This window comes from Mesocricetus auratus, unplaced genomic scaffold (genome assembly GCF_017639785.1).
Source record: "Mesocricetus auratus isolate SY011 unplaced genomic scaffold, BCM_Maur_2.0 Super-Scaffold_100009, whole genome shotgun sequence".
In the NCBI taxonomy this organism is placed as follows: domain Eukaryota; kingdom Metazoa; phylum Chordata; class Mammalia; order Rodentia; family Cricetidae; genus Mesocricetus; species Mesocricetus auratus.
In genome coordinates, this window is record NW_024429193.1 from 16,826,097 (window position 1) to 16,842,187 (window position 16,091).

Here is a 16,091-nt window from a genome sequence, read left to right on the forward strand (position 1 = left end):
TTGTTGTTGTTGTTGTTTTGTTTGTCTCTGTAACCATTGATGAAGAACTTTTTCAGGTTTCAGAAACTGTCATACTTGTTTACTATCTAACTTTATCAGACATAGACCACAGAATATATTGAGGGTATAAACCTTTAGGGTACTTCTGAAAATAGAATATTCTGAACCAGATCTTCTGTTACTGCTGTTGGCCCATGCTGTCTACCTCTGTGAATGTTCCTTGTAAGTAGTCACTTTTAGCCCCATTCAATAATACCCTAATACAATTAACTACTAATCTCCTTCACACAGTTCACCAAGCCTGGTGAGTCACTCACTCTACATCTTGTTTTCATAGAGACACAGAAGTATAAGCATATGCCAGTGTTTGCTTTGGGGTAGTTTTCCCTCAAAAAAGATCAGTAAGATGCTGAAGTGCATGCAATCTTATGTGACAGACAGCTGAAACTGGGCCATGGGTGAAAACAGCCAAACTCTTAGATGTTGTGCATGTCAAAACGGGAACAAAGACTATAATGCAAGTTCAGTTTTCTGCAAATATGGATCCCATCATTAATTGAGGTATGTAGCTCACCACATACTTGGGTGTGGTCCACGAACACAGCTGCTCCTTTGATCTCTAATTATTACATTTTATTCCCATGTATGACTGGGTTTTTGGGTTATAACTAGTGATGCAAATGAAAGAGAAGGACATGTTGGGTGTGCAGAAACATAGATGTTTTTGACTGTTGTTGTTTGTAACATTATTATACCTTTTTTGTTCATAAAACTTACACAGTTGGAAGCATTTTTGGAGAAAAGTTTGACATTGTGGATTTTTCCATGGGGTTTGGGAGTCACGTGTGTTTTCTCATAAGTCCTGTGACAGCTCCTTTCTATTGTTTATTTTACTTTTGAGGTGATATGTTGTATCATTTCTACTGCCCTTTCCTCTCTCCAAACTCTCCTGTATACCCTTCCTTGCTCTCTTTCAAACTCTTGGCCTCTATTTTCATTGATGGTTGCTTTCAACACACACACACACACACACACACACACTCCTAAATTCATGAATACAGCCCACCAGTCTATAGAATGTTACTTGCGTGTATGTTTTCAGGGCTGACCATTTGGTATTGAATAACCAATTGATGTGTTCTTCCCTAAGGAATAGTTTTTATCTATATGGACTCCATTTACAATCACTGAACTGCTTTTAGAGGCATCCACAGCCCACACTGCACTGAAACATTGTCTCTGATAGAAAGTGCACATCACTGCATGCCGTAGGGCTCCTAGGTGATTTCTTGTATCCAGAGTTCATGTAAAACCCAACGGAAGTACAGAAGAGGGTCACTGAATTCATAGTGTTCATAAAAACTGTTTTCTCTTATATAGCACCATAGAAACAATGAGCACAGCCACCACTGCCCTGATATTTTTGAAAATAATACTTGTGAGGTGGCTTTTACAAGATTGTATCGTTTAGTGTTAGTCTTCTGTCATAAAAGACAATTCTAGAATAAAATTCTAGCTGCTGTTTGGTATTTACCGTTTGAAATCATGGAGATTGGTAAATACAGCTTACAGTTTACTTATGTTGCAAATACTTCTCTAAGCTCATTACAGTCATTTTGTGTTTAGTTTGCTTAGGGTCTATCAAGCCAACTAGGTAAAGAAGGATAATGGAAAAAAATATTGTCTGCTTATCCTTGAGGCTAGTTTAAGTGTTAGGCTTACCTGGTAGTCTATTCCAATTCTTCCTTCTTCTGTCTGAGAAATATATAACTATAAAAATAAAACAATTAGTTAATACATACAGATTGACAGGATAAAAAGAGAGAAAGGAAAAGAAAATGTATGGCCTAGTCTATGTGATAAAGATGCTGTGCTCTCAAGAGCTTGAAGAGACGCCGAGGGCTGTTTGATCTAGTCTTCCCCGACACAAGAAGTTCTGAAGCAGCAATACTGGTGCAGGCTGGGCGTCACTACGTGAGGCTCATTTTAGTCACACAGCTCCATTCTAGAGAGCATACATAGAATCATAAACTCACTTGTAGTATTTGGAAAGGGCATTTTAGAATGTATCTATTTTATGCGCATGGGTGTTTTGCCTGTGAAACCAAAAGAGTGCTACTGATCCCCAGGAGCTGGGGTTACAGCCCCGTGTTAGTCACCTTGTACGTGCTGGGGTACAGAGCTTAGGAAGGAAGTTAGGAAGAACAGCAGTGTTCCTAACTTACGAGCCCTCTGTCTTGCCCCAAGAAGAACATTTTTAAGTGAAAAAGTTAAAAAACAAACCATTTTGAAAAAGGAATAGGTTATCTTGAGAGAAATAAGGAACTTTAAACAGACTTGGTTTGTTGTAGATGATTCTTTAGATTAGAGGATAGAGTACATTGTGTTTGCCTTGTTCGTTCTTTATCTTTTGAGAGCTCATAGAGAGGAAATGAACATGATGGGAATCTCCTATTCCCATTCTTTTGCAAATCTTTTCAGAGATTATTACTGACCTTGTTAGGAAAGCAGCAAGGCAGAGGGAATGCTTCTCTTCCGTAAAAGAATCTGTACGTAAGTTAGCCATCTAAGAGTCAATTTCACTTGTTTACATCTTCAAACAGGAAAGCTCTGTTTGCTTAGTTAGGCATTATGTGTCCCTTCTGAAGGACATCCACGTGGGAACAACACATAGACTCTGTAGTCATCATTTGTGTTCTCGGCAGTTATATGAGAAGAAAATTTGGTAAGGATGAGCTTTAAAGACACAGTTTTTAGAGACCCTTCTGTTGCTAAGGGTGTTGCCGCATCTGTTTAATTTGTGCATATGATTATATTGCTGCATGCAGTACTCTTCAAAAGTCAAAAGTAGTTTGCTGATGTTTTACATGGGTGTTATTTCAGGACAACTCCATGAACATTAGCGTGTAAACGCTATCAGCTAGAGTTCAGTTTGTTAAATGGTTGTAAAGCTGTCTCGGCTCTCTGTCTTTGAATCCAGATCAGTGCATATCATAGGCTAAAGACCAGTATTCCCACACCCTGCCCACTGCCCTTTTCTGTTTTAGAATGAAATGGATTAGAACCGAATATATTTTGATGGGTCACACATGAAAGTGTGTATTTTAATGATTCACACTTTCAGTGGATGGATCATGACATTAAATATATGTCTGACTATATATTGTGATAAAATGTTTGGAAATAATAGTTTGGGGGCAGAACTGCTCAGTTATTTGTGAGTCCTGGAAGAAGAGCACTTTGCCTTTTCTGCTGTTAGTCTCAAGGGGTAGATGGAAAAGATGGAGTAGCGTGCAGAGCTGTTCAGAGTGGTTGGACACTGCCAGGGCTTTCGGGTTTGATCAGAGGAGTCGCCACGGAGGGTTTTGAGCCTCCATGCTTTCTGTCAGCAGAGTCCTGTTGAACACTGTTCTAGATTGCTTCCTAATAATATTGGCTCAAGACAGTGATGGAGAGAGGTAGTTAATGTGGATGATGACCTTGTTGTTTATTGAAATAGGTGTCCTGTGTGGTTAATTAGCTGTTGTCAGATTTGTCTCTCTTTAATGCGGAAAAGGGATTAGAGTTGAGAAGGTAATTTATGTTTCATATGGTTGCTTTGTTAAAAAGAAAAATGTAATACTTTGCTAATATTGTCTTTGAAATTTTGATTTGTCCTAAATTTACAACAAAATCTTTAAAATTATCAGTCAGACATATAAGTGGTGCTGCATTCTTTTAAAAAAAACAGCCCAGCTTCTATAAACAGAAAGTTTCCTAAACAGTAAAAGAAACCAGAATGAGTTTGTGTTCTTTTCTTTGTGATCATAGAAATATGAATAGATCACATAGGACTTAGTAATGTTCAAAGGTATTTATAAATTCAGCTGACTATAAATTTTCTTTTATTAGTTTTAAATAGTATCACTTGGATAATTTAAAATTCAGTAATGAGGATGTTAGACAAGGTTCTATTTCTTAACCAATAAATAAGAATTATGAACTGATCTTGAAAGTTAAGCAAGTATAGGCTTCATGTGTCTGTGTCTACAAACAATATATTCAGTAATCTTAAATGCCCTGAATCTGAGTGCCTACCTGCAGATTAAAACCAAAAATCTGAATCCACCAATTATTTTTTAAATGTTAAGTCAATGGAAAAAACTAAGCTCTGAAATGCTAATAAATAAAAAGTTCCATTTTGTATGTTTATGGAGAATGTATGCCTAATAAGGCGGTGTTGAATACTGAAATGCTTATCCCTTTAAATTTTACTGAAATATCTAAAAATACCCTCTTTACAAAAATTTATATTGAATGTGTTTTGCCTAGACAGGAATAGCAAAGAGGCTGTGTCTGGACAAAGTGAACTGCAGATAGTCCTGAGCTTAGGGCCGGGCAGGATGCACAGGCACCCCAGGGGGCTTGGCCCACTTCTAGATGATTGACAGACTAACAAACAATATGGAAGACTAGAACTTTGCTGCTAACCTAGACTTGCACCTCTTGGTTAGTTATTTGTCCTGTTTCTCAAACAATTACCCTTACTGCTGAAGAGTTTGGAGGGAAGAGCAATAGTGGCTATCCCTTTGGGACTTTTCTGAGATTTTCTATGGAGAAGAACAAACTACTATTCAGGTTATGAATTGTGCCTGCCCATGCCACCTCATGACCCTCAGCTGATGGCTGATTGGTACCCAGGTTTTCCCAAGCATTTAGTTAGCTTTATCCGTCACTTGCAGTCTGTGAAAATAGTTATGACTGTTTCTTACTCATGCATCTGTTGTATGAACCAGCTCCATCTTATGAGCATTGTAGCACCATGAATAGAGAGGAAGATGGAGAAATATTAAACTTTTCCTTTGTTAACCAGGTAAGGGTGGCCCATGCCTTTAATCCAAGCACTCAGGAGACTGAGGCAGGTGGATTTCTGTGAGTTTGAGGCCATCATGGTCTACAAAGTGAGAAACCCTGTATCGAAAAACCAAAGCACAAACAATAAGCATCAACAAAGCAAACAAAATTAAGCACGTTATTTTCATGTAGGTCATAGATACTGTGAAGATAAAAATATATTTTCTCTAAGATTGGAGGAGAACATTTTTTCTCTTGTGTTTTTAATAAACTATCAAGATGTTAGCCTGTGGCTGATAAAAATATAGATTTGGTCCGCAAGCATAGGAGTTACGTTGATTAGCCATTTTCATGAAAAGACGCCAAGTATCCTTTTACTTGTTCTTTTAAAGTATTTTAAAACTGTTTCTAGTAGTTAACGTATGTGGGTGGAGAAGACAAGAGTTTTTAGTGGTGCATAAGAAATGAACTGAGGTGCAGGGTAGCGTTAATGATAGTAGGTTTGAACCAAACCTATCCTCTCACCAGTGTCTGGAATCAGTGTCTGGCCGTGTGGATTTGATTTGAATGGTAGTTTGGACATTTTGGTTTATTTGCCAGCAGTGTGAAAGTCTGATCTGGAGGTAGTAAGAGGACCACCTACAGAAGAATAATGGAGGTTTTTCATTCTCTGTACCTTTCAGTTGATGGACCTACTGAAATGATTTTATCATTTTGTAGAATGATTCTGAGCTTAGAAACCCTAACAGCCATGGTTCTACAGGATTAACTCTTAGATGGTTTGTTGAACTCAAAACTGAAGTAAGTCACCTGTGGTCACATATCTGTCATCCCAGAACTTGAGAGGATGAGGCATGAAGATCAGGGGTTCAAAGCCAGCCTGTGAAACCACCTGCAAAAACCAAACAGCACAGATCTAAACAGAAGCTGACAGACTGCCTTAAGTGTAGTTACACAAGTATAGTTACACTCTGCTTGTGTGAATAAAGTTTTATTGAAACATGGCCATCCTTGTTGGCCCAGGTTTTACTTGCATCTTTCTACAATGACAAAATGAAGTAGTCAAAATAGAGACCACAGAGCCTACAGTATTTGCTGCCTTTTCCTTGTCAATAAATTTTGTTATTTTGTAACAATTCAGTTGGACATATAATTTCCTCTTTATATAAACCTTTTATTGAAATGGTACTTTCACTATAATGAAATTTTATAATAAGACTGGCTTTTTGTGCACTTTAAAATTTCTTTTATTTAACCTTTATCACATCTATGAACAATCTATCTTATACTCCTTTAGACCTAAAAGTTTTCTAAATCATAGTCGGAGAAGTTCAGTTTTCCCCTAAGTTATCCTGAGGTTGTTTTTAGTTTGGATAAAAGACACAGCAGGCAGGTAGACCTTTTCCTTCAGAAAAGATGATTGTGGAAATAAATGTAAGGTATAACTTTCCTTCCTCTGAAATAGAGTAGAACGTTGTGAAAATTTGCACATAACTTGAAAATAGCCTTAAGATGTACAGAAATAAGTTATAGAATATAAAAATGTGCTTAAAACAAATATAAAGCATACTAATAATTTTTATGAATATATATGAGGATAAGTAATTGTTGCAACTTTATTTTAGAATGCTCTAGAACATTTAGTCTTTGACCAAGCCTATTTTTGTGAAATATCACCCTACCAATTTGTGGTGTGTCTTGACTGATTTGTTTAAACTGTTTTCTATCTTCATGTTGACTAGAATGCTATTAGAATTGATTCTTATTCTTCCACAACACTATTCTTTATAATTTGGGATTCCGTTGTTCTTAGCAATGACACGCGCTCAGATTAAAGGCACATGCTGCTATGTTTAGTTCGCTTGTTATCCCTTCTGTCAAAATCCTGGAACAATATACAGTAAATACTTGATAGGTTTGCAGATGAGTGAGAGGCATCAAGTGACAGACACAAGTTACCAAAGCCAGTTAATTTGGTCAGAAAACAGGTTTGAATTTCTCCAGATAGAGTGAACTGTGCTTCACTTATAGAAACGAAGGAAGGCTTAGGGGCCAAAGTTTGTTGTGAGATTGATATGTCAGATTGAAATATACCAGGGAAAATGAGAATATTGATGACAAAGCTATCACTGGTCCACATTATTTTGATATATCTAGGCTTTCTTTTTAAAAATTTGAGTACTATGGCGTGTAAGAAGTGCTGAATTCATTGTTGATCTCAGAGTAATACTGATCTTCGTGCTTGTATTTAAGCCTTTTAAAATTTAGCCTGATACACCAATAACCCACCCCCACCCTTTTTTTCTTGGTGAAAATAGCAGGACCATTAGATTGAAGAGCTTAGCTAAACTGCCTCCCTTCATCCTCTTCCCCTCCCTCCCATCCATCCTTCAGCTCTTGAGTTTGATGTAGTTAATTGGTCAAAATTTCTTTTCAAATCTTTATCAAATGCTGATGGCTAGCTCACAAGGAGAGTGAGGTCCAGCAGAAGCACTCCCTCTGCAGAAGCAGCTGGCAGGAGATGCCTTTCTGTCCCTGACATCTCAGGGACAACTTGATTTACAGTCCTGTGAAAGCACAAGGTCAGGGCCCTAGATGTATGGTCAAAGCGGTGCCTGTGCACCTGTTCCCATTCTCTTTATCTGTGGCTGAACAGTCCATCAGATTTGCGTTCCTTCTAGGGGCAAACAGTCTGCTTTGTTAGTTCCTGCAGATAGAAGCGGCTATGAACGGGGAGAGAAAGCATTTGTGTGGTATATGTAAGGAGAGCTTTTGGTAAAATGAATGCTTTTATGTCTGATATATAACTGTTTTGTATTTTTCTTTCTTCTTTTTCTTTGTACTTTTATTTACAAGAGATATTCTCAAGTAATTTAGAAAAGTCCAGGGAATGATTGCCACAGTGTTTGAAATACTCAGGGTCTCAATGCACTGGAGTGCAGAGGACTCTAAGAGGCCGCCGCCCTCTGCACTCTTGCATGTTTGCCTTCTTCCGCGATTGCACTTGCTTTGTTATTGTAAATTGACATCTTTGCAATTAAAGTGATGAATGGTGTGCCCTGGTGTTTATGGGTCCTAAGGTCAGGAGGTCCCAAGATGGCCATGCTGTGGGAAATTTAGAGCTCGCTCCATGGAAGATGAACCAGACCCCTCATCCTTTCTGCTTGACTATTTATGAGCTAAATGTTAGATTGGGATGAAAAAGTATCCTGGTGATCAGAAGGGACGGAAACTAATCTCCATCCACATAGTTCAGTTGCCTAATTCCTTGTATTCAAACACTATCATTAAAATTTACCGACTAATTTGTTAAATTAATAATACATGACTTTGTAATGCAATATTAGAAAATGTACTAGTTAAAAACATGTAGCTCCAGCCATTGGGTGTTCAGAATTGCAGTTTTGCCTGATTCTTTTGGATCTAATCCATGATAGAGCTATTGGTAACTTACAGTCATATATACATACATACATACATACATACATATATATATATATATATATATATATATATACATTCTAACTAGGACATCACAATTCTAGTTTTTAATAGGTTTGTTATAACTGAAGACTTGAGCTGGAAGCTCTGAAACCGGTGATACCCATTAGGAAATTTTTGTTTCAGATACTGCTTTTTAAAAACAAGCAAACAAAAAAAAGCCAAGCAATTTTGAAAAGCTTGTTCTAGCCACAGGGACAGCTTTGTTGTTTGCATTCCATATTCTGGGGCTGGTACTGAGCGCAGGCACTGGTATCTCACCATGCAGGCTTACTCTTGTCAGGGCTTCCCACGAAGGAACGGGAACAATAAGCCGATTGTTGGGCCATGGCACTGTGCCATTGCCAGGACCTCAGCACACGGGAAACTCACACTGCACAGGAGTGACTCTTGATCCCTGCTGTCTGAAGGAGGAGCAGTGTTTTGTGACTTTTTTAAAATGTCCTTATACCATAGTTTTAAAATATTCATTTGTTTAAATGTTTTCAATTCCCTCTTTTTCAGATAATCTGTGACATTGCTAAAAGAGAAAACGCTTAGTATTTGTCCCCACTTAAAGATAATTATAATAAATTAAATATGGACAAATTATTTTCCATATTTGTATGTTGATCTTTCTCCACAGAGAATACTGAATATATGTATATATATTCATATGTATATTTGATATGGGAAATAGAATTTTCTTCTTTAAACATGGTCAAATTATGCTTTATGCAAGACATTCTGAGTATCCTATTAAACACAAAATTCAAAGAGTACCAGTGAGACAAGAAAGATAATTTGTATAAGCAAAAGTTTTTAGATTAAGCATTGCAAAGATTTACGATTGTGAACTGTATTATTTCTTTCCCTTAATTTTATCTACTACTCCTGGGAAACTTGAGTAAACATTTCAGACATTGCAAAGATCTGGTAATTCTTTAAATATTTATTTTCAGTGATGTTTCCCAAGCCCCACCCTCAGCTCTGCTCTTGAGAAATATTCCTGAATAACAAACTGTCTTTCAAATATGTACAGATAACAATCCATAGTATTTTCCCTAGTATTTAAAGGCTTGTGACCCAGACAGTGTACACCTTGGACCTTCGTGTTTTCCATATAGCTTTCATAGTAGAATGCTTTGTTTAGATTTTTATAAGGTAGTTTACTGTGAAATAGGCTTTGAGGCAGTTTTCCTTATCCTAAAAAATACATACTCATTTATGGTGAGGGGAGAGGTACACAAAAGAGAAAAAAATAAGTATTTTTTAAAGAGACACTTTTCTAAAAATGTTGGTAACAATGTTGCTGTTTTTTAAGTATGTCAATAATATTGTAGAAAGCATTTTACCATACAGTGCCAAAATGAAAAATTGCTTTGAGAAGGATTTTAAAGGTTAAAAACGAAACTAACCTAGCTTGCAAATTTACTTTAAAAGGCAAAGTAAAACATATTAACATAACCATTTTAACGGAATGTTTCAAACTTTGCTGAAATTGTGAATTTCAGTAAATATTCAGAGTTGTTACATGATATTCATGGCATATAAGAAGCCTTTTCTTTCAAAACGTAATAATTCTGTGGTTCATTTGGTGGTTAGTGTTTAAAACAAGGGAGCTGATTTTTGTTGCACTTTGTGGTGTATTAGCTGTTTCATTTGACATTTAGTTATAAGCCCATCTATTTTTGCAGAGGGGTATTTGTTTAATGGTCCACACTGGGATTGGAGGGTGTGTTGCCCTCCTCCCTGAAGTGCTTATCTTGTTTCTTGTGGAACCTTGTCAGCAGGCAAATGGGGTGTGTTCAGATTTAACCTTTTTCTGTAAGTTCACTTGTTTCCCAAATACTGTGTTTGTAGAACTTTCAGTTAATAAAGTATGTTCATACTATTTCTGAACATAATAAGTTGTTGAAACAACAAAATCATTGAAAATACAGTTCTGGGCCTTTGTTGTTGCTAACACTACTTAAATTAGAGGGAACAATAGAACAAATGAAGGGATTTGTTTTCTTACATATAGGATGGTGCGCTTTTTTTTTTTTTTGCTGAGGATTGGATCCAGGACCTTGCTCATGGCAGGCAAGCCACGAGCATCTTTATCTACACATTGCATTGCTAGACATGCTCCATGTATCTTAAGACATCTGGATGAAAAGTGATACTGGCTTTTCAATCTCGACAACCTTCAGCAGTGTCTTGGGAGGTTTTAGTGAGTAGATCCTTTGCGATTAAATTGAATTGTGAAATTCCAATAAAAGGAAGATTCCACTGCTCTCCGCTTGAACCTGCCCTGTGTTGTAATAACCCTGCAAGCTAAAGAGAATTCATTTGAGAGAACAGATGGAAAGTTATGCAGCAGTACAGGGTATAACCTGTACTGTAGCAGCTGAGTGTTAGTACCCACTGTAGCCTTTCGTTAGACTAGCTGCCTGCTTGGTTGGTGCCTGTTATAGCCAAATTAGTTGTTATTGGAAAATTCAGCTGCTGCTAAAATGTTGATCAAAGTTCATTACCAGGATATGTTTATTGAGAGGCCCAATATTCTAGGTTTTCTGTGATTTGTTGACTATTTAAATAAAACAATCTCTTGCTTATATAAAAGCAAGTAATTATCAATTAATATTTACTTACTATTTTTACATTCTTGGAATTCTAACTTGGTGCTTTATCCTTGGGCTGGTATAGCATGAGAGGAATTAGATTGCTTCTGGTTATTAAAAAATAACATGCAGTAGGGAGATAGAAGGAGATAGAGTAGAGGGGGGTCAGTTTTATCAAACGCACACATGTATAAAATTCTCAAACAATTCTTAAAAAATAAAAATAACTCTTTAAAATCAAGTAAATACCCTATGCAGTATCAGTAGCTTCCTCAATTGTTAATAAATACAGCTATTGTACTGTAAAATGGAATAGCATGGGACTCAGCTCTAATCCTAAGCAATTTACTTGAACTTTGAAGCTCCTGTTTAGAAAGGTAAAGATAACGATAGTTTTATTTTATAAGAGATACTTGCTCCAAACCAATTATTGTTATTGCTTAACCTATCATACCAAAAAGACACTCGGTGCAAAATATGAACAGGTTAAAAATAGCAATCTACTTGAGCTATCACTAGCCATCACATGCCTGGAGTTTTGTCAGACTTTCTTTAGTCTTTTCCTTGCGCATTCATTGCTGGTAACATATTACCTGCCAGGGCCAGGTGCTGCACTAACATATGGATAGAAACAGGACATAGTCATTGCTTCCCTCAAAGGAACCTGATGAATAATTAAATTTAGTCTTTAATGTAATAGTTACGCTTTTCGTTCTTGTGACACATTAATCCTGGCAAAACAGCTTCAGGAAGGAAGAATTTATTTTAGCCCACAGTGTGAGGGTGTGGTCCATCAGAGTGGGAAGGTATGGTGGCAGGAGCTTGAGGCAGCTGGTCACATTGCATCTAACCAGGGGTAACACGTGACGATTTTCCTGTACTTGGGATGATGCCTCCCACAATTAAGATGTCTCTTCCCACCCTCAGTTACCCTAAGCTAGAGAATCTCTCACTGACATGTTCACAGGCATGTCTTCTAGGGGCTATGGATTCTGTCAGGTTGAAAGTTGATGTTAAGCATCACATATAGCAAACACATCAACTTGTTTAAGTGTTTGAGAACATAAAGAAAATTACTTCTTAAGGGACATAGTTCAACCTGAATATAATTGCTAACCTTTAGAAAGAGACCCAGTACCTGTAGATATACTCATTAGGAAAAAAGGCTGGAAATCAAGAACTTCCCAAGTATCAGGAAGTCATGCTTTTAATGTGGTGATTGCCTTAGCCTAAGAGTTAAAAGCATGGGCATATTAGCAAGCAGGGTTGCTGCTTTGTCTCCTTATTTGAGTTGGTAGGGCTGGAAAGACTGAAGAAAGACAGTGCATGAGAAGATTGGGTAGAAGAATTAATGAAATTGTGAATGATGAAAACTATGAATTATAATGGTATTATGATTATTTACTATCTTAAAGTATACAAATAGTAAAATTCTGTTGATGACATTACTAAATTGCCAGAGGTTCATGGTTCATGTTTCTTCCTCCCCCCACAGAGCATCTGCTACAGCCAAGCCTGAGCCCGTTGCTGTCCAGAAGGTGCGTACGTGGTTCTCCATCACTAGGCTCAGTCTGTCTTGAGCCGCTGTCCTTGCTGTTCCTGTCTCGAATCATATCGATGTTTAGTTAATAGTCTCAGCACAGGTTTACTCATTCTTTTCCTCGAAAGACAAAGAGGAAAGTTGAACCTAGAACTTACAAAGTTATCGTATTAGTCAGTGTTATCTAGAGGAGCAGAACTTAGATAGTGGATTTATTAGAATGGTTTACAGAGTGTAGTTGTAGTCCAGCTTGTCCAACAATGGCTGTCTACCAACAGTACGTCCAAGTATCCAGTAGTTGCTTAATTCATGAGGCTAGATGGCTCAGCTGGTCTTTAGTATACGCTGGTATTTGGAAGAAATAGGCTCTAATGCCAGTGCAGGAATGAACTTTCTAGCCAGGCAAGAGCAAGCAGGCAAAGAAAGAAAACTTCCTTCTTCAGTGTCCTCCATACTAGCAGAAGGCATGGCCCAGATTTAAGGTGGATCTTCCCACCTCAGAGTATTCTGGATTAAACGTGGTCTGCTCTGTTTGGATTTTAGTTAAGTCAAGTTGACAACCAAGAATAGCCTTCACAGTTACCATGTGTAATAATATTATAAAATATTGTTGCTAAGCCCCTAGAGTGTCAATAATGCATGTCCAAATTCCTTTCATATTTACTTTTAATTTTTCTATATTTACACATATATTCTCTAAAAAGCATTAATATGTAGCTACCCAAAACAAAGATCATGCCACTCTAGAGTGTTTTTGGATTAGGTGATTAGACAAAGGCCCCATTTTTTATTATACGTCTCACATTATTGCAAACCAGTGTTTTTAACCATCTGATTTATTCTCTTTGGAATTTTTCTTCCTTTTTTGTTTTTTGGCAGTATATTCAACTGTTTACTTAATTCACTTGTTTCAGCCCTAACTTATTTTCTCAGTTAATGAAAATTTGTAAGATTTGTATTGCCCTTTTTCCCCCTAATAATTACCAGTATGTATTTTCTTAAAGATCTGAATTTTTTCTGGGATGGCAGAGTGAAAGTTTTTCTTTTTTTTCAAGTGTTGCAGAAATACGATCTCATTTTAAAGGAGAAAGCTGTGTGTGTCACTCAAAGCTTTGAGTGTGGTACATAAAGGTCTACCAACATTGGTGATTTTAAGAGTTGTTGGTCTTTCTTACTAGTCTTTGGCTCCTAACAATGAGGAAAAACATAACATAACATGTTTTTCCTCATGAGACTTAAATATTTTATTTGGAAAAAGGGAAATAATTTTATTTTATCTCTGAATAATAATGCACCCAGGAAGGGAAACAGAAGCGGATCTTAGAAGAAATGAAGGATACATGTGTTTTGTTCATCTGTTTTACATTTTTCTTCCCCCAAATTCTTTATCCAGAATAGTTGTATAACACATACTTTGAATTAGGTGAATTCCTCATTCTTTTTGTAATTGAATAGTTTAAAACTTGGTGATTTTCATGAGTCAAGTAATTACACTGTGGAGAGAAAAAATGTTAGAAAGATGGAATTATAATTGAGGCTCTGAGTATGTTAGAAATAAGATGTTTCAGTTAGTGAAATAATGCTTATGTGTAATAAAATTATTCCTTTAAAGAATATCTAAGTTGACATTTGATGATGGTCTTTAGGATTTTTTTTCCTGGTTTTCCCACTCTGTTTCTTAAATATTTTGAAACTTTAACTTTTATAAATGAAAATGTGTTTACTATATGCATTATTGTTATGCATGTTAAGATCAGTTAGCATGCATGGTATGCTATATCAACTCATTGTTTTTCCTGAAAGCATATTTGAGCTGCTAACATAATTGTGTTTGTCTTTTTAAAATCAACTATGTGTTTGTTTGCACTTGGTGTATTTTGCATGCATTTGCTGTGTTTTTGTATATGTCTATTTTTATTTTGCATAGGGTGAACCTAAAGAAGTAGTTAAACCTGTGCCCATTACATCTCCTGCTGTATCCAAAGTCTCTTCCACAACCAACATGGCCTACAATAAGGCACCACGGCCCTTTGGTTCTGTGTCTTCACCAAAAGTCACATCCATCCCATCACCATCGTCTGCCTTCACCCCAGCCCATGCCACCACTTCATCCCATGCTTCCCCTTCACCTGTGGCCGCTGTCCCTCCTCCCCCATTCTCTGCATCCGGACTGCATGCTAACACCAGTCTTAGCACTGGCCAGTGTTCATCTGCACCGAACACTGGTAAACCTGCAGTTAATGTCCCACGGCAGCCCGCAGTCACCAGCGTGTGTTCCGAGCCTGCTCAGGAGCTAGCAGAGGGACAGAGAAGAGGATCCCAGGGTGACATTAAACAGCAAAATGGGTAGGTGGCCAAGGGCGGTTTCTGCTCTTCCAGATAATTTCCAGGAAACAAGCTACTTTTTCTTCAGTTGTTCTTTGAAGGAGGATGAAGTTATACTTGCTGCACTAACAGAGACCTTTTTTTTTTTACTTATTTACAAAGTACTTGTACAAAGCAGTTAGAAACTAATCAGAAATTAATTATGCATTTTGATGTGTTTTGCCAGCAACATATGCTGCAACTTTTCCCTCCAAGTTCCTGCACAGTATCGAGCAGCTGGCACTTATAATACAAGGCAAATCTAGCCTCAAATTTTCCATCCTTTTCTTGGTCTCCAAAGGTTTAAGCAGTGGGATTGTGATTGTTCTCAGTGTATGTACACATCCTTGAAGAGAGAGGACATGAGTTTGTAATGATCTTTTCTCTGGAGGATGTAGTCTAGAAAGATGAAAACAAGTCAGTTTCCAACTCACATCTCTGTATAAGTTGTTAGTCCAGAGCAGATCCCTAACATTCTGAGGTATATTTTATCAGAAATATTCTTTAAATGCAATCAGTAATTTTAAAAAGTGAGAGATGTTCAGCATGAGAAAAATATGTAGAGTTTAAGATGAATGCATTTAAACTATAGAGGATGTTAAATAATAGTAACAATTTTTGAAAATTCAGTTGCGATTTTTTTGGGGGGGATTTGGGCATTACATTTTAAACATGACTTGAACATACTAAATTACTTAAAGCCTCAAGTTTTAAGGTTGCACATATGTTTTTGTCTTCTTTATTTCTACGTAGCTAACCTGGGTCTGTTACAATTCAGTGAAGTTATTTGAAGGCAGAGTAATGTATATACAATTTTGGTTGGATTCATTGTGATAAAGCTTACTTTTTAAAGGACATACTATGCACACGCGATGCAGTCCTTCAGGAAATCTATAATTAAGATAATTGTGTGGATGGGCCCATTCTGAGAGACCTAACCCCTCTGGAATGTTAACTCACTTAATGAGGAGGATGTGCTCTCTGTAGCGTTGTTACCATGGCAGCTCCTGAGCTTTGAAAGAGGGGATGGCACAGCTCCAGGCCACTGCTGAGGGAGCAAGGAGAGCTATGTGCCTGTGCATCTATGGCTCCGTGGTTGTGGGTAGCCTTTTAAAAGTATGAATGTAGACTCTGAAGTCAATTAGTGCCCTTCACAGAAAGTTATGTCGCCCCTTATCGAAGGCAAAGAGTATGTGTGTTTGGTCATATTTTTTTCTTGTATGTCTGTTTAATGATAATAGATGCTAGAGTAATCTAACTAGATAACC

General features: G+C 37.2%; 1 protein-coding gene across 14 annotated transcripts in view; it reads left to right on the forward strand.

Moving 5' to 3' along the window:
• Pdlim5 (PDZ and LIM domain 5) overlaps window positions 1–16,091 on the forward strand; it is a 163,035-nt gene that overhangs the window by 71,735 nt on the left and 75,209 nt on the right. For 6 of the 14 annotated variants that reach the window (XM_040751692.1, XM_040751693.1, XM_040751694.1 and 3 more), the window contains 2 exons: window positions 12,415–12,457; window positions 14,387–14,805. In XM_040751692.1, the coding sequence (XP_040607626.1) occupies window positions 12,415–12,457; window positions 14,387–14,805 (462 nt within the window). The remainder of the gene's footprint in view (window positions 1–12,414; window positions 12,458–14,386; window positions 14,806–16,091) is intronic. The other 8 variants (XM_040751695.1, XM_040751696.1, XM_021233953.2 and 5 more) reach the window with 2 other exon arrangements.